Source organism: Halteromyces radiatus (genome assembly GCF_025201355.1).
Source record: "Halteromyces radiatus strain CBS 162.75 chromosome Unknown BX664scaffold_6, whole genome shotgun sequence".
NCBI lineage: Eukaryota > Fungi > Mucoromycota > Mucoromycetes > Mucorales > Cunninghamellaceae > Halteromyces > Halteromyces radiatus.
Genome location: NW_026251692.1, coordinates 1 through 25,659, shown reverse-complemented (window position 1 = coordinate 25,659; position 25,659 = coordinate 1). Strand labels below are relative to the sequence as shown.

The following is a 25,659-nucleotide window of genomic DNA, read 5'->3' as shown; positions in this document are numbered from 1 at the left end:
GACGAGTTTCAATATTGTATATTTTGTTACAGAGTTTATTATAAAAATACACACAAAAGAAAAATAAATATATTTGTGCATTTTTGATCCAACTAATATCTACAAACACCACTGTACATTTTCTCTACTCCACTCATTCGTAAAGGGGGTAAATAACGATAAGGTGGGCGAGCAGCAGGAGAGGCGGGTAGCAAAGGGCGCAAGTTAGCTTGTCGATGACGCTGAGAGTGATTCGGCTGGTGTAATGGATTAGTTGGAGTTGATGCGGCCCCCATTGAAGAATGATGTGAGGCAGGTATAGGAGAAACATTGGGTGACAAAGATGAAATGCTATTATTATTGTTCGTATGGTTACTATTATTATTATTATTATTATTATTATCGTCGAGCTGCTGACTCTGTAGTCGATACTGTGGTTGATGCTGTGGTTGATGCTGTGGTTGGTGCAAACTATGACAATGCATAGGTGAGCTTGGTACTGATGCGCTCTGAACTAATTGTTGAAAATCAGGCTCCGTTACAAGATGCTCGGTAGGAGAGGATGGAGCCGATTGAGGGTAGCGATGATGTCGATAGATGTCATTTTTTCCATCCTCAACGGCGGGAAATGTATAATTCAATAAGAATTTGCCTTTCAGAGACATATTATCTGTTTGTAATTCCTGCTCATAAAAAAAAAAAGAAAAGAAAAAGAAATAATACGAAGATCATGCTTAGGGGGATATGTTTCCTAATTTCTTAATAGTATTGATTTGATTCTTTTCATTACCTTGATATAGTCCAAAGTTAATTTCAATATATTGCTCTTGTTCAGTTTCTGTCCCTGCTGACTGGCATTGGGTACAATACGGGATAACTCTAAAATAGTGTTATTAATATTATCCCGTCTCTTTCTTTCAACATGATTATGATTTTCTCGACGTTTTTTCATTTTTTCAATCACTGTCTTGCTGTCTATGTTGGTTCTAGAAAGATCAAGGTAAATAAGGTTCCATAGAATGATAAGATAAATTTCAATGAGATATATCTGTCTTATCATCGTACTTTTATCATATTAGATCTCTATCAAAATATTACCTATTAAGAATGTTAACTCCACTAACATGATAAGCGTTTTGCTGTTTGTCTTTTTTTATTTTTTGATTGGTTTTCTGAGGAGAAAGATCAGATGAAAAGTTGAGAAATAAGGCCTTTGGTTGTTGTTGATATTCCATCAAGGGTAATGACGAACTATCACTATTGTCATCCCTCTCAGTTAAATTCCGAGTTGAGCTTCTTCCTAGACTATTTCCATTACTACTATTTTCACTGTCATGATCGGCGCTGGTGGCAAGTAGAGGATTCATAAGGAACGAGAAAAAAAAAAAAAGATAACTGAAGAGGAGAAATGTAACCAGAACAACGAATATTCCCACGCTTTTCTACCAATCATCAGGCTGTATTCAAACACCCCTACCACTCACACCATATTTTTTTTTTTTTTGGTTCACGTTTTTTCATCACCAATTATTAATCTTCTTTTAGTATCTGATGGATGTTACAGCACCAACTTCTATTATAAACCGCATATATTTTAATAAAGTGTACCATCTACTAACAATACTATCATACAGAGACCTCTTTTCTTTTATATATATAAATAGATGATACCAAATTTGAATTTTGAGACCGGAATCATCGGTCCGTGCCTGAGCAAATAATAATAATAATAATAATAATAATCGTGGCTTAGTTCATATTTTCTTACTGTCTTTTTTTGTATTATCTGCATTATTTCTTTTTTCCTTTTGTACTCAATATCCATTTTTTTAGCTATGCTTACAGAGATTGCTATCACCGCCTCCAATACCGATCCTACTGTCTATGTCTGGGATATTCGTTCCGGTTCAACTTTATTTAGTTTCAAACAAAGTACTTCTGGAAAGAGTGGTCTATGTTGTGTCCCTCGTCCAGGCGCTCCTTTACAGATCGGATCATTCTTAACAGCTCAAACAGATCGAGCCACATTACACGTATATGACTGGCGACGTGATCATATTGCTTATAAAATGTTGACACCTGAAAAAATTATTACCGTTACAGCTTCTCATCAAGGTCATTATGTTGCTGGTGCAACCTCATCAGGACGTGTTTATCTCTGGCACACTGCCACCGGTCATTTGAAATGTGTATTCGATGCACATTATCGTCTCATCAACCGTCTTGTCTTTTCCAACGATGATACTGCTCTTATCACTGCCGGTGATGATGCTACTGTCAATGTTTGGTTAATGTCTCAATTGTTATGCTCGGAAACCGAAGCTGAATCTCGACCTAGTTCAATGTATTCATGGGCAGATCATACACTACCTGTCACTGATGTTTGTATTGGTTCTGGTACTTTATCCACAGCAAGAGTCTATACTTCAAGCTTGGATTCTACTGTCAAGGTAATTCTAAATGAAATATTAAACAATAGTAATATGGCTCATTTAATTCTTTACTCTTAGTTATGGGATCTTTCTACCGGTGAACTATTAACAACCTTTCTCTTCCCAAAAGCCGTATCAGCAATTACACTTAACCCTTCTGAAACTATTCTCTTTGCTGCTTGTGGAAATGATATATTCTGTAGATTTATATAGACGCCGACAGCATCAAGCTTATAACAATACACAAAGCGTTGGTGGTTTGGGTAAAGTAGAAGCTGTTGGTGTTCACGAATCAGTGGAATCCTCTACTTCTTCCTTGGGTGCCATGTTTTCCGGACACACGTAAATGAAAATAGATATGGGGTTTAATTGGTAGTAAAAAAAAGAAAAGGAGAGAGAGAGAGAGAGAGAGTGAGAGAGAGAAGCGAGAAGAAACGGAAAAGTATTAACACATGGTATTGTGTCTATAGAGGCTCTATTAATTCCTTGGATTTATCCTTTGACGGGACACTCTTAATTTCCGGTTCAAACGATGGTAACTGTATCGTTTGGGATGTAGCCAGTCGTCAATCACTGCGCAAATTTACTAGTCATAAAGGTCCTGTGACATCTGTATCTTGCATACTGCGACCCAATGAATTGTTAACAGGAGCAACACAACATAAATATATTCCCATGCCATGGAAACCATTCAAACGTACAGTGACGATGATGGAAGAGGAACGACAACGTGGCGTAGAACAACAAATATTCAATACTCAAGGGGATTATAAAAAACAGCAAGAATTAGTCGATGTTGGCCCTGCATATTCTTCCTTATCATGTGAAATGGCTTCAACTAGTCAAATAATGCAAGAATTGATGCTTTTAGATGTAAGATAGGAAAGGTATTGATTGAATTCATTTATTGACAATAATATTATATATATGTAGGGTAAGGACAACTCAATGGCATTACAGGCTCAATTGGTTGAAGTTCAAGATGAATTAGCTCGGTTACACGGACATCATGGAAAAATGAAATCACTTCATGACAGCATGTATCATACCTTGGTAGATCAGTTTATGGCAGATCAAAGAAAGAATACCGTAGATCAAGAAGACGAATAGACAAAGTTTTTTTTTTTTTTAAAAAAAAAGGGGATATTTTATCTCTTCTTTTAATGTAATAGTTATCAATAAACCTTTAACAACTTGTAGCTGTCCTTGGGTCACCGTTTAACTTTTTTTTGTTATCATCCTATTCCGTTGAATTCATCTTATTATTCACCTATACAATTGCACAAAACAATGATTGAGGATCAACTTTGATCAATAGAAAGCAGTATCGATCCCTTCACTGTTTTTCAATCTATTCACTATCATCTATCCTTCGATGGACCACCAAAAGAAAAAAAAAAGAATTATTATGTCTCTGGAGACTATCTGAATAAAGATTTTATTGTAGGTTACTTTTCGATAGCTATCAAACTACTTGTTACAAAAAAAAATTTTTTTTCTTCGAGTTTAATCATTCTGAATTTTTTCTACTTTGCCAGTATCTTTATAAGTTTTTATAGCTTTTAATAACTTGTCTTCCTCTATCCGGTGTTTTGCCAGAAACTCATCGCCCAGATGTATCACAGGAATGTCAAACATGTATTGATCAGCAAGATCTTTTGGGCACTCGTTCCTGTGAATATCCAGCACTTTCAGTTCGAAAGGAATCTATGGAAAAATAAAAAAAAAAGTGTTAAATATAACTATTTCATAAACATAGACTACTTTATTGTATTACCTTTTGTTGAGCTTTTAATAAAGTATCTTTAGCTGTGGTACATAACGAGCATGTTCTTGAGGAAAACAAGGTGAGGATGATACTTCTTGGTGTTGGCATTAGGAGTAAAGGCAAGGAATGGTATTCATCAGAAAGAAATGTACGTAACACAAAATGGATATTTTGGTATTTCGTTGATGGGGAATACAGGGCTTTTCGGAATTGATTTTCGCACCTCGTCACTTTAGGACTTTCTAATCCGTTTCTTACAACTCAACTCAACTTTTACAAATATCAATCTTTTCCTCACAAATGGGAAAAGTTAAAAAAAGGAGACCTATCACTCAACAACCAACTCGTGAAGGATCAACTTTCAAACATTCAAGTATAGAAACGGCAAGATTGATTAGACGGTTTCATGTTCTGAATAAAGAGCTTGCGAAATGTCGAAGTGACGACTCGGCTATAAATCGAGAGAAGGAACAAGATATACTGAAGGAAATGGAGAAAATGGGCGGCCTTGATTGGTATCAAAAAGCTTCTCAATTGGGACAAAGTAAATCTCGTGGTGGTGATTCATCGAAATGGCTTATACAAACTCTTCAGTCATCGATTTGTGATTCTGATCTTGAAAAAGCAGATAAGCCTTTACGTATCCTTGAAGTAGGTGCTGTTGCTCCAGATAATTATAAACAACATACTCGTTGGATAAAGGTCCATCCGATCGATCTCAATCCTCAACATGAATCCATTCAGAAGCAAGACTTTTTAACTATGGACCCACCGACAACACCACAATCGAAATATGATATTGTTTCTCTTTCACTTGTAGTCAATTTTGTCGGTGATCCGGAAGAGAGAGGTAATTTGAAACACAAATGGTTGCTATAAATTTGTGATACTAACCTTTTACGTAAAGGGAAAATGCTTATGCATACTCGTAATTTCTTACCTGATGTATTCATAAAAAACAGATTACATTATCTTTTCGTTGTGCTTCCTTTACCCTGCATTAATAATTCTAGATATATGACTCATAAACACTTTCTTTCCATGATGTCTTCCATTGGTTACCGTTCTATTCACCATCATTTCTCTTCCAAGCTCGCCTATTTCCTCTTTCAGCTTGAGCGAAATCCCGATACGAATCTATCATCTATTTCTTGGAAGAAAAAGATTCTTCCTGGTCAAGAAGGTGGAGGACGCAATAATTTTTGTATTACAATATCTCGCAATTCATGATACTCCCTTTATAATATATGTCCGGCTACATATGTGCTAATCACACTTAATTAAGGCATTATGACAATGCTTATTTCACTTTTCTTTTGATCATTGTATCAATAAAGATCTTTTATTAGTGTAAATAAACGAATTTATTCTAAACTATTTTTTTTTCTTGTATTGGGATATTTTTTAATTTATCCTAAACTATGTTCAGATCCCAGAAGGCGGATCTCCCATAAGAATACCATGGTATAAAGTCATGCTGAAGCTGCTTTTTCGAAATAGTAGCATTTGTTAACGATCAGCTGCTGTTACCGCTGCTAAACATATGGTTTGAACATCCCGTACATCCCGTCCTTTCGTTCCACGGCAATTCTTTTCGCCAAACAGTGCTTATTTGTACCTGCGGATACCGTGCCCGTCACCAAGACACAGTCATTGCCAAATTGGTTCCTGAGCGATTTCACCAGTGGCTCGTCAGATTGCTGTCGTCGAATATAGGCAGACAATCTGAACTTTCGGAACACTATCATGGTGTAGAATTCATGCAGCGCTTGCCAAACGGTAGCTCTAGTTTATAAGAATGTCGTGAAGTCTCTGACATTCAGAGGGTTTTTGCTGTTCGTTTGTGAGAGTTCCAGTTCGGTTTGCGTTACTTGGTCCGTTTTGCGTTCTATTAAAATTCTCGCATATCGTCTCCTTTTTGTTTCGTTCCTTCTCTGGTTGGAAGTATAACGATATGCTGAGACAGTAACCGCTTTTTTTTTTTGTTTTATAGACGGTTTTATTTGCATGGATTTGGCAGAGAGACAGTAACCGCTTGTCGATGATTCCTGTACACAGTATAGCATGTCGCGTCAACCGACATCAATTGAAACATAAAGTTTAGTGATTTCTTATTGTCGGTTGACATCCCATGTCAAGGTCTTTCATTTTGGAGATCCTAAACAAAGTATAAGAATTCATGTCAGTCTCATAATGATAAATAAGTCAAAAAAAAATTTACAATGAACAAACATCGCGAAGACCTTTGTTGCTGTGTTTTGTAGAGTCCAGACATGTAACGAAACGTAAGTGATTTTTTTTTATCAATAAAACTTAGTTAAAGAGAAAAAGGAATAGTTCCTATACTATAAAAAGGACCTTTTATTAGTCCTATAAATAAAAAACTGTTTTATCAGCAAAGTGTGAGAAAGATAAAGAGCTTCCCCTTGGTTAAAATTAATCAATAGAGTTACCTCTTCATATTATGAACACGTCTACTCTATTTACCCGATAGCAAAAAAAAAAAAAAAAAAAAAAAAAAGAAAAGATAGAAAATGAGTAATCATTTATTTATTTAAAATAAAGTTCACATATATTCTTACAGAGTTCTACTTTGTGTGTGTGAGAGAACTAGTATATTTCTTTGTGAAGCACTTTTTTCGTACTCGTATATCGAAGTAGGCAAGGTTTTTCTGGAGTTGAATTTTCATATCATGCCAACTGGATCAATGGTAACACAATGGCCTGTCATTTCAATAAGGTCATCTTGAGAAATAAATGAGCGGTTTTGTAATATGGTCGTGCACAAGTGTTCTTCCATAATCATAGCCTTGACGAGATGATTTCTACAAAATGAGCATCACTACAGCCAACCGTTCACATCCAGTGTAAGCGAATGGCAAGGACTAAATAAAAAAATAATTAAAGACTGCATCAACTCCAATTGAAACGGAAAGAAAACAATGCACTTACTTCGTCTCTTTTTATCAGCTTCCCTTTTGATGGGGATGCCTGTTGTATGGTAATTCCATTCGTTGTTGCAAACTGTTTAATATCACGAGTGGCGCCTTGGTATACAGTACCCAAGAACAACAAGAGCCTTCTTCAGTGTACACTTTCACACCGATTGTTTTATGCTAACTCCAAGTAGGTTAGAAAGAAGAGCATTATCCATATTCGTAACATGAGCATAAGAGAAGTGACTAGCCCGATTGGCATTGATAAACAATCGTCTTCAACATGCGTAACGGGTTATGAGGAAGAAAGACAGAAGTAAGTTACTGATGATTATTTGCATTCTACGTTCTAAAAGTCACCTACCCTCGTCGTACCCTTCTTATATTTTATTTATTATTCTAATCCAATCAACTACTCTAATCATATTCTGGCATATATGAATATGCAGTGAAATATAAGAAAGAAAGTAAAGAAGACGTACGTAATCCGAATGAACGAATGCTATAATCTGCATCACATGAAAAGTCTACTTTTCCAAATTGAGCGAAATTTGGTCGCGGCATCTATTTGACCTGATAGTTGGTCACCTGCCTTCAGTTCCTCGCGCTTGATACAGGAATGGATCTCCGAACAAGTTACTGCTATTATTAGACACGTACGAAGGGAGATGATAAACAAAACCGCTTTTTCTTTTTTCTTTACATATAAATTTTTTGCTCATTCTTTGGCGGTGATACTCATTTTATAGGAATCAACCTCGTCAAGTCTATGAATATGGAAGAACTCTTCCTCGCTTGTTACTGAACCATTCATGATCTGGTGATGCTTGCTTTGATGAATACATCATATGTGTTTCTGAAGGAAGACAGCAACGGCATCAACTCATTTTTGGAAACAGACAAGCTGTACTAATATGGGGGATTCATCAATACCATCTTCCATGGCTCAAGTATCAGTGCTCTTTGGTAAGTAAATGACGGTGACCAGCGTGTACAATTGCTCAAGAAACAAGATGCTTATTAATGCTTGCTTTTGTTTTTCGTTTATGCATATCGCATTCTATTTTTTATAGTAAAGAGAAAAGTAGCGTTGCCAATTCATTGGCCATCAATAACAAGAGAAGGCTTTCCGCTATTGATGAAATCTGCAACAAAAAGATGGGTAGAAAAATGGATACGGTGTATGTTGCTGGCGACTTCGAGCTCGGATGTTTAGAAATGGGTGGATATTCCAATCAAACAAAGGAATGGAGGGACAGTCGAATCAAGATGGCTGTTGTCAAGAAGGACATGCTTCTGAGGATCATTGACACAGCACCAGCCGTAATCAATGATGTACACGTTATTGGATACAGCACCTGCAGTAAGCCAGAAAAAAAGTCATGATCAACATATTCTTATCACACCATCCTTTTTTTTTTTTATTCGAATGACCATCAACTAGACGACAAAATTTCTTTACTTGATATGGATACAGCAAAAGGGTATGTGACTCGAATTAGACGCAAAAAGGAAATGACATATCCATCAAGCAGTACCGATTATATTACATGCATGGTCCCCTTATTACATTTGGCAGCTGTGGGTAAATCCATCATGGAAGATACGCTCCAAATCTTCCACCGCACTCGTCGATCATTGACTCTTTCGATTCCTCATTCACATCCAGTATTACCTCCGTGCTTTTCACCATCATCAAGAGTATCGTGCAAATCCCCTTCCTCAAAAGCATCCCAAAAAGAAAAAGGAAATGAAGGTAATCAAGTCTTTTTCTTCACCTTCTTTCTCCATTTCCCATTTATTATACATATCTGTGGTAATTCAACACATAAAGATTTAAATTAGAGTCTAGAATATTGATAATCCGATAGTGGAGATCAGACTACAGAGTAATCTGATAGTTTATTTATAAAAAGTGTTTTTTATAGGATTTGTTCCTTTTTCTCTTTAACTAAGTTTTTATTAATAAAAATTCTTACGTTTTGTCTCGTTATTATTAAGACTTTCACTAATACCACAATATCTTCCCATTTTTTTTACCTCTTTATTCCTTTTCTTTTTTTTTACCGTTTACTCTTCATCATTATCCAGGTCAAGGCACCCTTTCTTCCTCTCTTTTCTTTTATGTTTCTCCTTTATCTTGTTTAGGGTCAAGGCATAAATAAAAGATTAAAAAGATTTTAAAAATAGATGGACGTCTTTGTACTTGTTGCTGATATTTATCATTGTATCGTTTCTCCTCACCGCTTATTGAATTATATTCAAAATGTTGCAGTAGTCTAACAAAAACAATTGATGTGCTCGACATTGTATTTCATGGTACAATAAAGAGCCTGTGAGGATGAAATGGCTGTTTGAAAAAGAATATGTAATAAAATATAATAAAGAGAGAGTATCATGAGACTGTTGCTTATCTTTATTTTGATAAGGATTGGATAATCCAGAAAAAGGAGTAAAAACTATCCTAGTACAATCAACCTTAAGTGGCCAGAAACTGAAACATAGAAGGTACCATCTGAGTTATACGGTAGCATAAATGCAGATACAACAGAGGAAAGCAATCCCATTTTTTATTGGAACACCTTTAGCCATGGGCGGCAAAACTGGCCAATCAAAGAACGCTACTTGGTTCTATGTTAACCCAATTATAATTACCTGGGAACACGGTTAAATATGCACCAATCATACTCTAGCGGGGATATATTGACCAATCACATGAACACGGCAATATACTGACCAATCATATTAGGACGGCAATTCTGACCAATCAGATCGCTTGACCGTCTTCTTAGTAAAATTTGGCTTTTTTTTTTTTTTTTTTTTTTTTTGTTTTTTTTTTTGTTTTATAGACTGTTTTATTTGCATGAATTGGGGAGATTAGGACCCAGTTATAGATCTGCGTGTGACTAGTTACAAAATTCTAGGGGGAGGGGAGAGAAAAAATAAAACTTTTTCTCACTCTTTGTCTTTTCCTTGTCTCCAGAGATGCTTTCGATATGCTTGGAAAGCTACTTCGATGCTCCATTGTTTTTCCTCTATGATTACCAACCAATGTTGTTGCCATATTATGTTCATTATACGTCCAATGTTTTCCATGTCTGAGGCATGTTCCCAGAGCGACGACTTATTCTGTGGTAAACTGAGAAAAGTTATTTTGTTCCAAATGGACGGTGGATCCATTTCGTCCTGGCCAATATAACTAATACATTTCTTCCAGAAAACTACTTTGTAGGGGCACCCGACCACCATATGATACTCGTCTTCTTCCTCCGTTTTACATATTCGGCAATTAGGCAAGGGCGCATTTGGGACTCGTAGTTGGTGAAGTCGTTGTTGTGTTGGTAATTTCTTCAAAAGGATTCGCCACCAGAAGTTCCGTACCTTATGAGGGATGTTGAGCGACCAGAAAAAGGACCATTGATTCTTCGTTAGTGTGGTGTAGCTTGGATATGCGAATGGAGGTTTCGGAGGTGGTCTCTTATCCTCATGGCGATCTTTCCATATCAACCGTATTTCTTTAGGTGATGCTTTGTATGTCTGTATCCACGGATCCATTTTCCTGTTGGATCTTATAGTCCAGTGATCTAGTTGCACGTGTAGTAAGTTTGATGGACATGGTGTGGGAGATGGCCTATTAAGTATTTTGTCGATATCTGGTTCCCAACTACTGTATCCTCTTGCTATATCTTCTTCTATTCGAGCACCCATAGAAGTCTGTTTTTGAAAAAATGCTTTGGGAATGAATGCGGTGTCTTGATCAGGAAGTTCAAAAAGGTCTTTGATAAGATATGTAGCCGGTATGGATGTCAATTGTATTTTCGCTTCTGCTGTTGGTGCCAGAGCATATTGGATGGGAATATTTTTGACAAAACCTGGCGTCCATGTATCAATAGGAGAAATCCCTGGTAGTTCCGTGAGTAGATGGGCAAGATGTTGCAATTGTGGCATTCGTTTCAAGGTGATCCGGAAATGTTGTGGGAGAAGTAGAAAAGGGATTGATGTCTGTTCATCACAATGGATGCGGATCAGTATGTTGATGACTTCTGTCAGAGGGTTTCCATTGGTACGAGCAAGCAAGCGATGAAGGTACACATTATGTAGTGCTAATTGTTGGTGCATAATGTCTATTAACCCCAGTCCACCCATCTTTTTTGATTTGTAAATGAACGCCAAAGAAGGATATGGGAAGAAAGGTAAGACGTATTGTCGTACAGCTGAGCGGATTTCTTGTAACCATCGTACTGGGACTATAGTAACTCGAAGGATGTGCCAAAGCCTGGACAAGAGAAGCGAATTTGCTGTAAGTGATCTGCCTAGCACTGATAAGTTTCTCATGGACAACAGGTGTATGTGTCTGATAATTTTGCTCTGGATCATTGACAAATATTCATCAAGTTGACTTTGTTCCGTATATAAAGGATATCCCAAATAGGTGACTGCTTGTGCTGAATGTTTATCATGCCACTGGATGTTTTCTTCTGCAGCTATTTCCTGCCAAAAGGTATGTTGTTTACCCGTAATAGACATCATGATGGTTTTCCCCAAATTAATCTTCGCATTTGATGCTTGACTATAGGTGTGGAGTAGACCTTTCAGTGTTTGCCATTCGGTTTCTGATTGGAGGAAAAGGATTAGGTCGTCCGCGTATGCCAGAAGTTTGACTTGACATGCCAAGGTACATTGATTTCTCTGTGGCTGTTTCCATGGCAAGGACCTTGGTATGGGCATACCTTGTAGGGTGGTGTTTTCAATAACACTCCGTAGGAAAGGTTCAAAGGCTAGGTTGAACAACAGAGGTGACAAAGGGTCTCCTTGGCGTAGTCCACGAGCTTGTATAATAGGTGCAGCAAGCCAACCATTAAGTGACAGGTGTATCTTGGTTGAGAAAAACAGGTCCGAAATGATGGTGACAAATAGTTGCGGAAAGCCCATATGCAGCATTGTGGATTGAAGGTACTCTGGATGTACTCGATCGTACGCTTTTTCTTGATCTAACAGAATTCCAATCGCAGGGTTGTTTTTATCCACGTTTTGTAAATGTGTCATCAACGTCTGTGTGATCCAGCCATTATCAGATATCAGCCTGTTGTGTAGGAAGCCAGTTTGGAATGGATTGATGATGGTAGACATATGATGTTGGAGGCGGTTGGCAAGTAGTTTAGTGAACAACTTGGCGTCTGTATTGATCATAGAGAGTGGTCTCCAATTTGCAAGTAGATTTCGATCCCCTTTTTTGTACAACAGCACCATTCTCGTTTCATACCATGAGGTTGGGCATGTACCTTGCAATGCTTCATTCAGTATGTCTAGAAGTAAACGTTTGGTAGGCCGGTGTGTCTTGATCAGGTGACGATATAATTCAAAACATAAACCATCCAAACCTGGACTCTTTCTGTTTGGAGTGTGTTCTACTAGCAATTCCAAAGTCGTAGTCGTGAGTGGAGCGAGGAGTGCCTTTTGTTCTTCCTTGGTTAGTTGGCTTTTGGATACATGTCTTAGCAATTGTTCAGTAGCTCCATGGTCGACGGGGTCAGGCGAATACAGACTTTTGTAAAATCTACTGGCAGCTTGAAGCATAGTCGATGGCGTATTATACGTCATGTGGGTGTCGGGATCTCTGATTTGTGTTAAGGTGACTTGCTCTGTCCTTTGTTTCAAAACTTTGTAGAAGTATTTGTTGCTTCTTTCCCCTTGTTCTTCCCATTTGGTGTTGGACCGAACGATCAATCTTTCAGTCATCAACTGTGCTTCTCGATCAATCTTCTCTTCAATAATCTTTAGTTGGTCATGTGTTTCAACTGTATTATCGATTAAGGCCAATAACATTAACCTCGTGTTTTGAAGATCTTGTAAAACTGAACGACGTTCTCTATTCTTGCATGTACTATAGTGAATGGCTATGCTTTTGATTTTAACCTTTAGACCGTCCCATTTTGCTTGGTTGGAGGAGTACATTGTTGAACTATCGAAAAAGGCTGTCAATGCCTTTCCTAGGATATCCGTAAAGTCTTGGTCTTGCAGTAATTGTGAATTGAAACGCCATGTCCCAGGTCCAATGTTGTTGATGCTACTATGTAGATTGAAAGATAGTAGCGCATGATCGGTCCATTGGTATGGTAAATATTGTTGTCTCACGTTACTAACATTGGACTTTATTCTATGAGATGCGAATAGGTAGTCGATAGTGGTACGATATTGACGTCCCTTGTATGTGGGTAAAGGTTGATAGGTTTCTCTAGCATTGCCATTCTGTAGACGGAACAGATCTGCGAAATGATCATAAAGCCATTGTCGCCAAGGTTGCATATGTGGAAGTCGGTATCTATTGGCATAGAGTTGTAAGTTGAAATCACCCAGGAGAATCCACTGATCGAGGTTCGCAGTTAACAAGGGATGTCGTAGCATTTCTAGGTAAAAACGGGAACGAGCCATTTCTTTGGGAGGTGCGTACACATTCGCTATGTGGCATATAATTCTGGATGTAGATTTCTCCATGATGGTGGCAGTGATAAGGCGCTCATCTAAGGAGACACTTTCGTTGGTGAGAACGAGACTGTTGTTGAGGCATATAATCGCACAATGGCGGGAGAGGAAACATGTTGCATAAGGAAAGAGACTGCGTATATTTTGTATATTTTCTTCGGTAAGATGTTTTTGTGTAGTGTTGTTGCTGCATAATTCTTGTAGGCATAAGATATCAAATTTGGTAGTGGGTGATGAGCGTAAAAATCGGGCATAGGTCGTTGTTGTTTGTTGTTTAGATACTTTAAATATACTACGTACATTTAAAGATCCAATAGATATATGTTGTACTGTCATATTTACGAGGATTTTGGTGTTGGCGAAATTGACGTCGCTGTTGTATCCACGTTTGTCATTTCCTTATCATGCGATTGTTTTCGAGATGCTGAAACCAGTAGGACTTCATCTTCTTCGTATTCCATGGGGACTGCAGTGGGAAGTCTACTTGGTCTATTCATTCGTTTCCTAGTCGTCGTAGCGGTGAGTGCTAGCATCTCCTTGGCCGTGTCAATTTTCATGGTAGATGCCACCTCGTATGGTGCATGTTTAGAGGCATTGAGATCTTTCCCAGGCATTGGTAGAGACTTCTTTGTCTTTGTCGACGTTTGTTCTATCTGACGATCTTCCATGGCGACATCTTCATGATCACTATTTGGATCCGTACCTAGATCTCCATCGTCGTGATCGTCAACAACACTCATTCCTGGATCTTCTTGTAGCATGGTCGAGTCCGTTTGCTCTTTAGTTAATGCCTCAGTATTAACTACTTTTGATTCTTTGTCCTTTACAGGCTGCGAGCTGTTTGCCATGTTCTCCTTGACGTTGATGTAGTCATCGATTTCTTCCGCAAAAGATTTTTCCTTCCTAGTGACTTTGGATCTGCAATTGCGTGCCAGATGTCCTCTTCCCTGACATGCATAACATTTGATACCCGCTAACATTGGGCAGTCTCTTTTCAAATGGTTCGACTGTCTGCAATGATAACAAATTGGAGGAGCTCCACGGAAGGAAGCCGGGACGTAACGATCCCATTCAGTGAGGTAAAGCATGCGTTGCAGAGGCTCTAAAGGTTGGTCTTTCACTTTCCTGTCGAGTAGTATTGTCACATCGCCTTCAAAGAAACTTGCATTCGTCAACATCTTAATTTGACAGACCGTTCCATATACTTCCATGGACTTCATAATGTTTGTCTTCATTACGTCTTCTTCAGCAGGTGGGACTCCTGATAGGTTCACCCTCACCATTTCAGGAATGTCGCCTGTTCCATTGTGAGATGGAGTACCACGATATTGAATCCCTTGAATGGTAACTCCGCTCGTTACCGCCTGGTTGTAACTTTCCACTGCTGCAAAAGTGGCCTCAATCAAATAATACCGCTGGCGTAGTCGACCGTTATCAATGTTTCGACATCCAAGTACCCTTCCACAAGTTTCTTGGATGAGCTGGTATGCTGCTATGTGGTCCCTGAGTTCATCCCTTGGAAGCTCAAACAGGACTGCATCATCATGTAATGCCTGTTGCAGAATTGATTCTGCTCTATGAATCCGGAGCTGTTCAGCTAGATCGCTGCGTTCATAGATTACCTTGGTGTCGATAGCTTTCCTCGTGCCTTCAGTATCCGAGCGTCTACTCAAGGTAGGCACTTTCATCTTTTGTCCTGTAGCCACAATTTGGCTCCATGATCTTTTTGAATTTCCCAGATCCGCGGAAGAGATGGGAGATGTCGCCATTTCGTAATGTTGTACTCTAATTTCGATGGAATTTGACGAAACTAGTACGAAAATAACGAGAAGACGTTGGGGAATCTTCTGTTGCTTGTTGTTTGTGTTGTTTACTTGTTTTTTTGTGAAGTATGCAGTTGTTGTTATCGCTTAAAAGTTTACCCGATCAAAGAAGTGTTCTTTAAGCGAAAGAGCCTGGTGACCAATCAGATCGCTTGACCGTCTTCTTAGTAAAATTTGGCTGGTGCAACGGTTTCGGTTGAATTCATTTCCGAGCCTGATTTTTGATCGTTCAAAGGAGTTGTAACAGCTAGCAAATTCTGAAATATTGGATTATAATTTCCGATTTCCAGATTCTAGGGGATATAATATTTTGTATTTATAGCTTTTGGAAAATTAGATAATTTAACAAATTGAACTCTGCAAGATAAGGACCATGGTCTATTCCATAAATGGTAATTTTAATTTATGTGTTTCATATTTGGCAATGAATACAGAAGAAGTACCAAATATAGTAATAATTTCGTATGTCTAATTTTATTTGTTATTTAAAGTATTTATTTTTGATAATTACCAAACTTGGATTAGTCAAGCATAATTTCCATATGTAGGTTCCAAAACTGGTCTATTCTTGCCAAATAGAAAATCTGGAAATAGTTCTACTTCAAATCTAAAAAAATCAGAAAAGGATCCATTGCAACACTTTGAAAAATTAAAATCCCAATCCATATATTTCGTTCTTTGACAATATGAGATATCCTTTTGGAGGATCAAAAATCAAGCTCGGAAACGAATTCAACCGAAAGTGCTCTCTTCCCGACTAATCTCACTTTTGGTCGGCTAAACGTTTATCCATAGTATAACAACAAACAACTGGCAACAGCAACAACAACAACCGGTAGTCATGTCGAACATGGACATGGACATTCCTTCAGGGGAAGGTCCCTCAGACATAGGTCAACGTTCGTGGAGTGTCGTAGCTAAATCTGGGCTCAAACACAAACGGATCCCAAATGGACTTCCTCGAAAAGATGAGTTTGGTGTCAAGGAACGACTGGAATACACAACATTGTGGGAAGAAGACGACATTAGTCAAAAAATGATTGCACGCAAGGCAGCTGCGATCCTCCAATGTGCTACTTACACTGAGGCAGTGTATTTTGAATTGCGCAAACAAGATTTCGATCACTATACCGAAGCTTTTGATCTAGTGGCCAAAGAAGTTGGGCGTTTGAAAGGAGCTCGTCGAGTAACTAGGTACAGCTATCAAACAAGTACTACACTCTTGATCGAAGTACAATTTGTACACCCTGCTGACAGAAAGAAGGCCATCCAACAAGGGGTAGTATGCAACAACATCCTTTACAAAGGTACTCCGGCTAATGAAGGCACATCCGATCAATTAGTAAGATTAACTTTGAGTCAACTTCCCTATTTTCTTCCTGACGATGTTCTTTGCAAAGAACTCCTCGATGGTCTACGACGCTATGGCAAAGTTTGTCAGATCAAGAAGATAACTAATCGTGGATACTTTGAAGGTGACGCTCTGGTACTCCTAGATACCAAACCCATTAAGGACATTCAATGGCAAACGCTAGATCGTAGACTCTATTTAGAACCATGGGATATGGAAGTGAGTGCTTCATACCGTGGTGCTCCTCCTATTTGTTTCGGGTGTAAAGAATCAGGTCATATTAGAAGAAACTGTCCCCGAATGGCAAATGTTACCTGTTACAATTGTCAAGGCAAAGGTCACTATGCTCGTCATTGCAAAGAAAAAACTCGGTCAGAAAAGGAAGCTTTGGATGAATACGTTAGACTAGCAGCAATTCGTGACAATGAAAAGAAGGTGGAAGCAACAAACCAGACAAGCAACGACCAGCATATGAAGGAACACAGTGATAAACTTCGCACGAACGTGACAACAAACGCAAGCATTGTCTCATTGGATGCGAATACTACAATGCCTGAAGGAATTGATGAACAAATGGTAGAAGAAACTTTCGATGAAAAAGAAAACGATGAGAATATTGTTATTCCCCAACTACCCCCTAATAAGTTGGAAGAATCACACAGTCACCGCCACAAAGCACATCAGCTGATGAAAACATATGGTCATGCAGCCAATTTTGGCATGTCCCGTTTTTCTCCAATCAGGACAGCTAATGTAAGAAAATCCATACAAGCAAAACGTCGAATGACAAGTAGACATACACCAGCATCCAATTCCTCCACGTCAGCTAAGTTACTTGCAATGTCTCAATACGATATCATACCGGAGTCACCTACCACTAACGAAACCAATGACCGTCAGGTCAATGAGTAATCACAAATTACGCATTGCTTCTTTGAATGTACGTAGTATATTCAAAGAAAACCACCCTCAACATCAACGCCATTTCACCTCATATCTTCGATCACGACATTTAGGCATAGACATTTTATGCTTACAGGAATTAACATTATCTCGCGACACTCACTTACACGACAAATACATCAAGCAACTCACTTTTAATTTTCCAGGAGCACAATTACTTTTATCAAAACATTGTGCAATCATTCTTCTCAATACAAAATATGATATGTTGAATCAAGCTGTTTCAAACGACGAACGCTGTATCTCAACTACGATTATAGATAAAACAAATTCAAAGATTGGCATCAATATAGCAAACATTTATGCACCAGCACAAACATCATCAACAACAAAGAAACATTTCTATCAACACATGCGCGATTGGCCAATCTTTAAAAATCTATCGCATGAAGACTGGTTCTTAGTGGGGGATCTCAATGTTAATCTTCATCGCACCATCCCTATCTGGTTAAAACATTGGAATACTTGGAGACACCAACACTTCACGGATCTTAATGAAAAGGGATCCTTTACCTTCCATAGGGGTGATTATCGCTCCACCATTGATTACATTCTCTCTTCACGCCATATAACCTCCCGTGTGACTAATTTTCAACATCGCTACTTACCATCCAATTGGACTGACCATCACCTTCTGCACGTGGATTTTCTTTTGGACAAAGTGGACATAGGTCCAGGCTGTTGGCGTTTAAACCCTACTATTCTTACCCAGTCCTCATATGTTAATCTACTAAAACACATGTTATACCTTTTCTTCTCTCAGTCCACGGAACATGGCAATGCAATTACAAAATGGGAATCCCTAAAAACCATGGTACAACTATCAGCCAAAGACTTCAGCCTCCATTCTCAAAGTGCAACAAAATCCAAAATCCGTATACTTGAAAGTGAACGGGCAGACATTATGGCCAACTTGTCTAATAGATCCAACAACTCACTATCTTCCTCATCCACCAATTTGCAACACCGGTTACAACACATAGAGAAAGATTTGGAAGAGCATATTGACCGTCAAACAGCACAACTACTATTACGATCAGCTACAAGATGGCGAGAAAAAGGTGAACGAAACAACAAGTACTTCTACAGGGTGATCAAACAACGTACGATACAACAGACCATTCTATCTATCAAGTCCTCCCATACTGGACAGTCCACCAACTGCAATAGCGAGATCCTCCATGAAGCTAGATCCTTTTACAAACAACTTTATACACCATCACCTGTGAATCATTCAGCTATTGACCAACTATTGGATGCTATCCCAGCACAATGTCGACTCGAAAGAACTAGTGCAGATCGACTAATCAGACCTATCACAGTAACAGAGTTGGACGATCTGATTAAATTCGCACCACTTGGCAAAAGTCCTGGCTTGGATGGATTACCTTTTGAAGTGTACAAACTGGTGTTCTCTATTTCTTTGGATGCCAAAAAGTTGTTTTGCCAGGTAATCGACGAAGCCATGCAAGGCAGTATCCCTTCCTCGTGGATGATGACAAGAATGATCCTACTTTTTAAAAAAGGAGATCCTGAACTTCTTCAAAATTGGCGACCCTTATCGTTGATAAACACCGATGCCAAGTTATTCACCAAGTTACTTGCAAACCGCCTGAATAGTTATCTACCAGATATAATCAATCCTTATCAAACCGGATTCCTGCCTGGACGATTGATTTCAGATAACGGATGGGTATTACAAGCCGTTATGCAACACTATCAACGCATCAACAATCAAGAAGATATTCCAGCAGTGGCTGCTTGTTTTGATCAAGAGAAAGCATATGATCGAATACATCCAGAATATTTAACACGGACACTGTTACACTTTGGTCTACCAATGGTTTTGGTCAAGACATTGCAGCACCTTTTCTTTGACACGGCGATCTCTTTATCCATCAATGGCTGGAATGGTGCACCTTTTTACCAACGGCGAGGATTAAGGCAAGGAGACCCACTGTCCCCTCTGCTTTTCAACTTAGCTTTTGAACCTTTTCTACGATTAATTGAAACTTCCCCCATCATTCGTGGTATCAGTCTTGACCATCCTCAAGTGATTCCTATTGGCAGACAACGACATATGATCAAGACTCCAGCAATCGCACAAAAGGTATCAAGCTCCATCAAGCTCCTGGCATACGCAGATGACTTACTTATCTTCTTTAATGATACTAATGAGTGGACAGAAGCGTTAAAATTATTCGATTTATACAATCAAGCATCCAATTCAAAAGTCAACCTCCAGAAAACATATATTACCTCGCTTTCAGGAACCGCACACGACGATTGGATAACCACTTGCCGTTCTTCGCAAATCATATGGCACGATAATGACAGTGACAATGCCATCACGTATTTGGGCTATCCGATATACACGTCGACACACCAACTTGACAGCTTCCTTGATAACTTATACCTTCAACTAGTTAGACACATCAATCATTTTCGAGGGCGTCATTTATCAGTACGAGGATCTAGTTTGGTTGCTAATTCCATGCTATTGTCACGGTTATGGCATATATTGCGCGTAGTATCAGTCCCTCCCAAATGGTTACAACAGGTACAAACAGAAATTCGCAAATTCATCTATCCTTTCTGGCCTGCTCCGTCCATGGATACAGCGTGCCTACAGAAGAAATATGGTGGACTAGGTATTGTTAATCTTTATCATCAACAATTGGCGTTACAGCTACTCTACCTACAAAGACTTCTTCGACCCCTCCAATCGCATGATTTCTGTACACCAATTGTGCTAGACCTTTTTCGATATTACATTGGAATCGAATCAAGCCACGAAGTGTTTACCAACTACAGGAAGATCAAAATGTTAACCAAAGGATTTAATATGATTACTTCCTTAGGAAAGCTCATAGCATCTTTACCTCCTCTACCGCCAGCGTTTGGTACTGATCCACAGGCAAGTGACAACTGGATGATCATTCTCCCTGGCAAAGCAACAACAACAGTTGAAACAGCATCTCCGCGAGCGTTACGACAATATTTACATCCCCAGTACCAATGGTTCATCTCGCCACCTCACCCTCCATTACAAATTCCTTTGGGATGGCGAATATCAACAAAGATATGGCGATCTTTCTGGCATGTTCGTATTCCTCATCGGGCAACAACGGTATGGTGGCGCCTACTACATGGGACAATATCTACAAAAGAAAAATTACATCGTTTCATGCCAACGGTTCACGAGTCACCAATGTGTTCTTTTTGTGACCTTGCAATAGAAGATGTCTACCACTTTTTCCTTGGGTGCACCGCGAAAGATCACATCTGGAACGATACATGGTCAGGTCCATCATTTCCTCCAAGCCAAGGTCAAATTTGGAATCTCATCATAGAACCTTCATTCTCTAATATGAATACTCTATCGTGGATAGGACGGGTACTCGCTACTATATGGACCTATCACTGGCGTTGCACATTCGAAAAACAAACATGGGACAAACACTTGGCTCGTACAATATTCCTAAAGACTATCTGATGTCTCGTCGTTCGGTGGCAGGATATATCGTTCATTGACTTTCCTTCTCCCCGCATTCAAAACCGAATATTAACTAACTAACCAACCTAGTTAGAATATATAAAACAAAAAGAAAACAGTAGAGCGCCCCCCTAGAATATTTGTTTTAATTTGTAAATCAGGAGAGAAACTCCCACACGGCCTTTGAATAAAACAAGTCTTTTCCCTACAAAAAAAAGGAAACGAATTCAACCGAAACCGTTGCACCAGCCAAATTTTACTAAGGCTCTTTCGCTTAAAGAACACTTCTTTGATCGGGTAAACTTTTAAGCGATAACAACAACTGCATACTTCACAAAAAAACAAGTAAACAACACAAACAACAAGCAACAGAAGATTCCCCAACGTCTTCTCGTTATTTTCGTACTAGTTTCGTCAAATTCCATCGAAATTAGAGTACAACATTACGAAATGGCGACATCTCCCATCTCTTCCGCGGATCTGGGAAATTCAAAAAGATCATGGAGCCAAATTGTGGCTACAGGACAAAAGATGAAAGTGCCTACCTTGAGTAGACGCTCGGATACTGAAGGCACGAGGAAAGCTATCGACACCAAGGTAATCTATGAACGCAGCGATCTAGCTGAACAGCTCCGGATTCATAGAGCAGAATCAATTCTGCAACAGGCATTACATGATGATGCAGTCCTGTTTGAGCTTCCAAGGGATGAACTCAGGGACCACATAGCAGCATACCAGCTCATCCAAGAAACTTGTGGAAGGGTACTTGGATGTCGAAACATTGATAACGGTCGACTACGCCAGCGGTATTATTTGATTGAGGCCACTTTTGCAGCAGTGGAAAGTTACAACCAGGCGGTAACGAGCGGAGTTACCATTCAAGGGATTCAATATCGTGGTACTCCATCTCACAATGGAACAGGCGACATTCCTGAAATGGTGAGGGTGAACCTATCAGGAGTCCCACCTGCTGAAGAAGACGTAATGAAGACAAACATTATGAAGTCCATGGAAGTATATGGAACGGTCTGTCAAATTAAGATGTTGACGAATGCAAGTTTCTTTGAAGGCGATGTGACAATACTACTCGACAGGAAAGTGAAAGACCAACCTTTAGAGCCTCTGCAACGCATGCTTTACCTCACTGAATGGGATCGTTACGTCCCGGCTTCCTTCCGTGGAGCTCCTCCAATTTGTTATCATTGCAGACAGTCGAACCATTTGAAAAGAGACTGCCCAATGTTAGCGGGTATCAAATGTTATGCATGTCAGGGAAGAGGACATCTGGCACGCAATTGCAGATCCAAAGTCACTAGGAAGGAAAAATCTTTTGCGGAAGAAATCGATGACTACATCAACGTCAAGGAGAACATGGCAAACAGCTCGCAGCCTGTAAAGGACAAAGAATCAAAAGTAGTTAATACTGAGGCATTAACTAAAGAGCAAACGGACTCGACCATGCTACAAGAAGATCCAGGAATGAGTGTTGTTGACGATCACGACGATGGAGATCTAGGTACGGATCCAAATAGTGATCATGAAGATGTCGCCATGGAAGATCGTCAGATAGAACAAACGTCGACAAAGACAAAGAAGTCTCTACCAATGCCTGGGAAAGATCTCAATGCCTCTAAACATGCACCATACGAGGTGGCATCTACCATGAAAATTGACACGGCCAAGGAGATGCTAGCACTCACCGCTACGACGACTAGGAAACGAATGAATAGACCAAGTAGACTTCCCACTGCAGTCCCCATGGAATACGAAGAAGATGAAGTCCTACTGGTTTCAGCATCTCGAAAACAATCGCATGATAAGGAAATGACAAACGTGGATACAACAGCGACGTCAATTTCGCCAACACCAAAATCCTCGTAAATATGACAGTACAACATATATCTATTGGATCTTTAAATGTACGTAGTATATTTAAAGTATCTAAACAACAAACAACAACGACCTATGCCCGATTTTTACGCTCATCACCCACTACCAAATTTGATATCTTATGCCTACAAGAATTATGCAGCAACAACACTACACAAAAACATCTTACCGAAGAAAATATACAAAATATACGCAGTCTCTTTCCTTATGCAACATGTTTCCTCTCCCGCCATTGTGCGATTATATGCCTCAACAACAGTCTCGTTCTCACCAACGAAAGTGTCTCCTTAGATGAGCGCCTTATCACTGCCACCATCATGGAGAAATCTACATCCAGAATTATATGCCACATAGCGAATGTGTACGCACCTCCCAAAGAAATGGCTCGTTCCCGTTTTTACCTAGAAATGCTACGACATCCCTTGTTAACTGCGAACCTCGATCAGTGGATTCTCCTGGGTGATTTCAACTTACAACTCTATGCCAATAGATACCGACTTCCACATATGCAACCTTGGCGACAATGGCTTTATGATCATTTCGCAGATCTGTTCCGTCTACAGAATGGCAATGCTAGAGAAACCTATCAACCTTTACCCACATACAAGGGACGTCAATATCGTACCACTATCGACTACCTATTCGCATCTCATAGAATAAAGTCCAATGTTAGTAACGTGAGACAACAATATTTACCATACCAATGGACCGATCATGCGCTACTATCTTTCAATCTACATAGTAGCATCAACAACATTGGACCTGGGACATGGCGTTTCAATTCACAATTACTGCAAGACCAAGACTTTACGGATATCCTAGGAAAGGCATTGACAGCCTTTTTCGATAGTTCAACAATGTACTCCTCCAACCAAGCAAAATGGGACGGTCTAAAGGTTAAAATCAAAAGCATAGCCATTCACTATAGTACATGCAAGAATAGAGAACGTCGTTCAGTTTTACAAGATCTTCAAAACACGAGGTTAATGTTATTGGCCTTAATCGATAATACAGTTGAAACACATGACCAACTAAAGATTATTGAAGAGAAGATTGATCGAGAAGCACAGTTGATGACTGAAAGATTGATCGTTCGGTCCAACACCAAATGGGAAGAACAAGGGGAAAGAAGCAACAAATACTTCTACAAAGTTTTGAAACAAAGGACAGAGCAAGTCACCTTAACACAAATCAGAGATCCCGACACCCACATGACGTATAATACGCCATCGACTATGCTTCAAGCTGCCAGTAGATTTTACAAAAGTCTGTATTCGCCTGACCCCGTCGACCATGGAGCTACTGAACAATTGCTAAGACATGTATCCAAAAGCCAACTAACCAAGGAAGAACAAAAGGCACTCCTCGCTCCACTCACGACTACGACTTTGGAATTGCTAGTAGAACACACTCCAAACAGAAAGAGTCCAGGTTTGGATGGTTTATGTTTTGAATTATATCGTCACCTGATCAAGACACACCGGCCTACCAAACGTTTACTTCTAGACATACTGAATGAAGCATTGCAAGGTATATGCCCAACCTCATGGTATGAAACGAGAATGGTGCTGTTGTACAAAAAAGGGGATCGAAATCTACTTGCAAATTGGAGACCACTCTCTATGATCAATACAGACGCCAAGTTGTTCACTAAACTACTTGCCAACCGCCTCCAACATCATATGTCTACCATCATCAATCCATTCCAAACTGGCTTCCTACACAACAGGCTGATATCTGATAATGGCTGGATCACACAGACGTTGATGACACATTTACAAAACGTGGATAAAAACAACCCTGCGATTGGAATTCTGTTAGATCAAGAAAAAGCGTACGATCGAGTACATCCAGAGTACCTTCAATCCACAATGCTGCATATGGGCTTTCCGCAACTATTTGTCACCATCATTTCGGACCTGTTTTTCTCAACCAAGATACACCTGTCACTTAATGGTTGGCTTGCTGCACCTATTATACAAGCTCGTGGACTACGCCAAGGAGACCCTTTGTCACCTCTGTTGTTCAACCTAGCCTTTGAACCTTTCCTACGGAGTGTTATTGAAAACACCACCCTACAAGGTATGCCCATACCAAGGTCCTTGCCATGGAAACAGCTGTTGTATTTGTATGAGTCTTAATATGTAACGAGACAAAACGTAAGAATTTTATTAATAAAACTTAGTTAAAGAGAAAAAGGAACAAGTCCTATAAAAAACTCTTTTTATAAATAAACTATCAGATTACTCTGTAATCTGATCTCCACTATCGGATTATCAATATTCTAAACTCTAATCTAAATCTTTAAGTGTTGAATTACCACACTACCCCCTTCCAGTGTAGATCATCACTTCTACATTGTTTATATTTGTTTATGGGAACATATTGTAGTGGCTTATTTATTTTTTCTTTTCTTGTTGGTACCAATTGTTTGTCCACTTTTTCTTTTTCTTTGTTTTGTACTTTGTACATGTTCATTTTGTGGTGATTCATTAATCTTATTCCAATATGTTTCTATAGGTTTTTGACTATAAAAAT

General features: G+C 39.1%; 9 protein-coding genes across 9 annotated transcripts; 5 read left to right on the top strand and 4 right to left on the bottom strand.

The window, feature by feature from the left end:
• Positions 1–15: 15 nt before the first annotated feature.
• BX664DRAFT_336991 (helix-loop-helix DNA-binding domain-containing protein) lies at positions 16–1,340 on the bottom strand. Its single transcript, XM_051546142.1, has 3 exons — positions 1,078–1,340; positions 770–965; positions 16–662 (listed from the first exon to the last, which is right to left on the bottom strand). The coding sequence occupies exons 1-3, from the start codon at positions 1,212–1,214 to the stop codon at positions 93–95; spliced, it is 903 nt and encodes a 300-aa protein (XP_051397852.1). The 5' UTR covers positions 1,215–1,340; the 3' UTR covers positions 16–92.
• Positions 1,341–1,681: 341 nt separating this feature from the next.
• BX664DRAFT_336988 (WD40-repeat-containing domain protein) lies at positions 1,682–3,795 on the top strand. Its single transcript, XM_051546141.1, has 5 exons — positions 1,682–2,429; positions 2,490–2,592; positions 2,615–2,753; positions 2,882–3,284; positions 3,345–3,795. Exons 1-5 carry the CDS (start codon positions 1,815–1,817, stop codon positions 3,519–3,521), a joined length of 1,437 nt encoding a protein of 478 aa, XP_051397851.1. The 5' UTR covers positions 1,682–1,814; the 3' UTR covers positions 3,522–3,795.
• Positions 3,796–3,917: 122 nt separating this feature from the next.
• BX664DRAFT_351238 (thioredoxin-like protein) lies at positions 3,918–4,287 on the bottom strand (the record flags this gene model as incomplete). The annotated part of the gene is made up of 2 exons (XM_051547652.1): positions 3,918–4,118; positions 4,189–4,287. 2 exons carry the CDS (start codon positions 4,285–4,287, stop codon positions 3,918–3,920), a joined length of 300 nt encoding a protein of 99 aa, XP_051397850.1.
• Positions 4,288–4,349: 62 nt separating this feature from the next.
• On the top strand, positions 4,350–5,530 carry BX664DRAFT_166102 (putative methyltransferase-domain-containing protein). The gene has a single exon (XM_051539958.1). It carries the CDS (start codon positions 4,480–4,482, stop codon positions 5,056–5,058), a length of 579 nt encoding a protein of 192 aa, XP_051397849.1. The 5' UTR covers positions 4,350–4,479; the 3' UTR covers positions 5,059–5,530.
• On the bottom strand, positions 5,507–5,951 carry BX664DRAFT_336985 (uncharacterized protein). Its single transcript, XM_051546140.1, has one exon. It carries the CDS (start codon positions 5,925–5,927, stop codon positions 5,715–5,717), a length of 213 nt encoding a protein of 70 aa, XP_051397848.1. The 5' UTR covers positions 5,928–5,951; the 3' UTR covers positions 5,507–5,714.
• A 1,391-nt stretch (positions 5,952–7,342) lies between these two features.
• On the top strand, positions 7,343–9,280 carry BX664DRAFT_315990 (uncharacterized protein; the record flags this gene model as incomplete). Its single annotated transcript, XM_051542705.1, has 5 exons — positions 7,343–7,431; positions 7,978–8,081; positions 8,194–8,478; positions 8,593–8,871; positions 9,264–9,280. The coding sequence occupies 5 exons, from the start codon at positions 7,343–7,345 to the stop codon at positions 9,278–9,280; spliced, it is 774 nt and encodes a 257-aa protein (XP_051397847.1).
• A 5,661-nt stretch (positions 9,281–14,941) lies between these two features.
• Positions 14,942–15,367, bottom strand: BX664DRAFT_266940 (uncharacterized protein; the record flags this gene model as incomplete). The annotated part of the gene is made up of 1 exon (XM_051540929.1): positions 14,942–15,367. A coding segment is annotated over one exon (426 nt), but the record flags the coding sequence as incomplete, so codon positions are not given.
• Positions 15,368–16,160: 793 nt separating this feature from the next.
• Positions 16,161–17,373, top strand: BX664DRAFT_336964 (uncharacterized protein; the record flags this gene model as incomplete). The annotated part of the gene is made up of 2 exons (XM_051546139.1): positions 16,161–17,019; positions 17,087–17,373. Coding segments are annotated over exons 1-2 (847 nt in total), but the record flags the coding sequence as incomplete, so codon positions are not given.
• Positions 17,374–21,681: 4,308 nt separating this feature from the next.
• BX664DRAFT_265960 (uncharacterized protein) lies at positions 21,682–22,107 on the top strand (the record flags this gene model as incomplete). The annotated part of the gene is made up of 1 exon (XM_051540879.1): positions 21,682–22,107. A coding segment is annotated over one exon (426 nt), but the record flags the coding sequence as incomplete, so codon positions are not given.
• Positions 22,108–25,659: the final 3,552 nt, after the last annotated feature.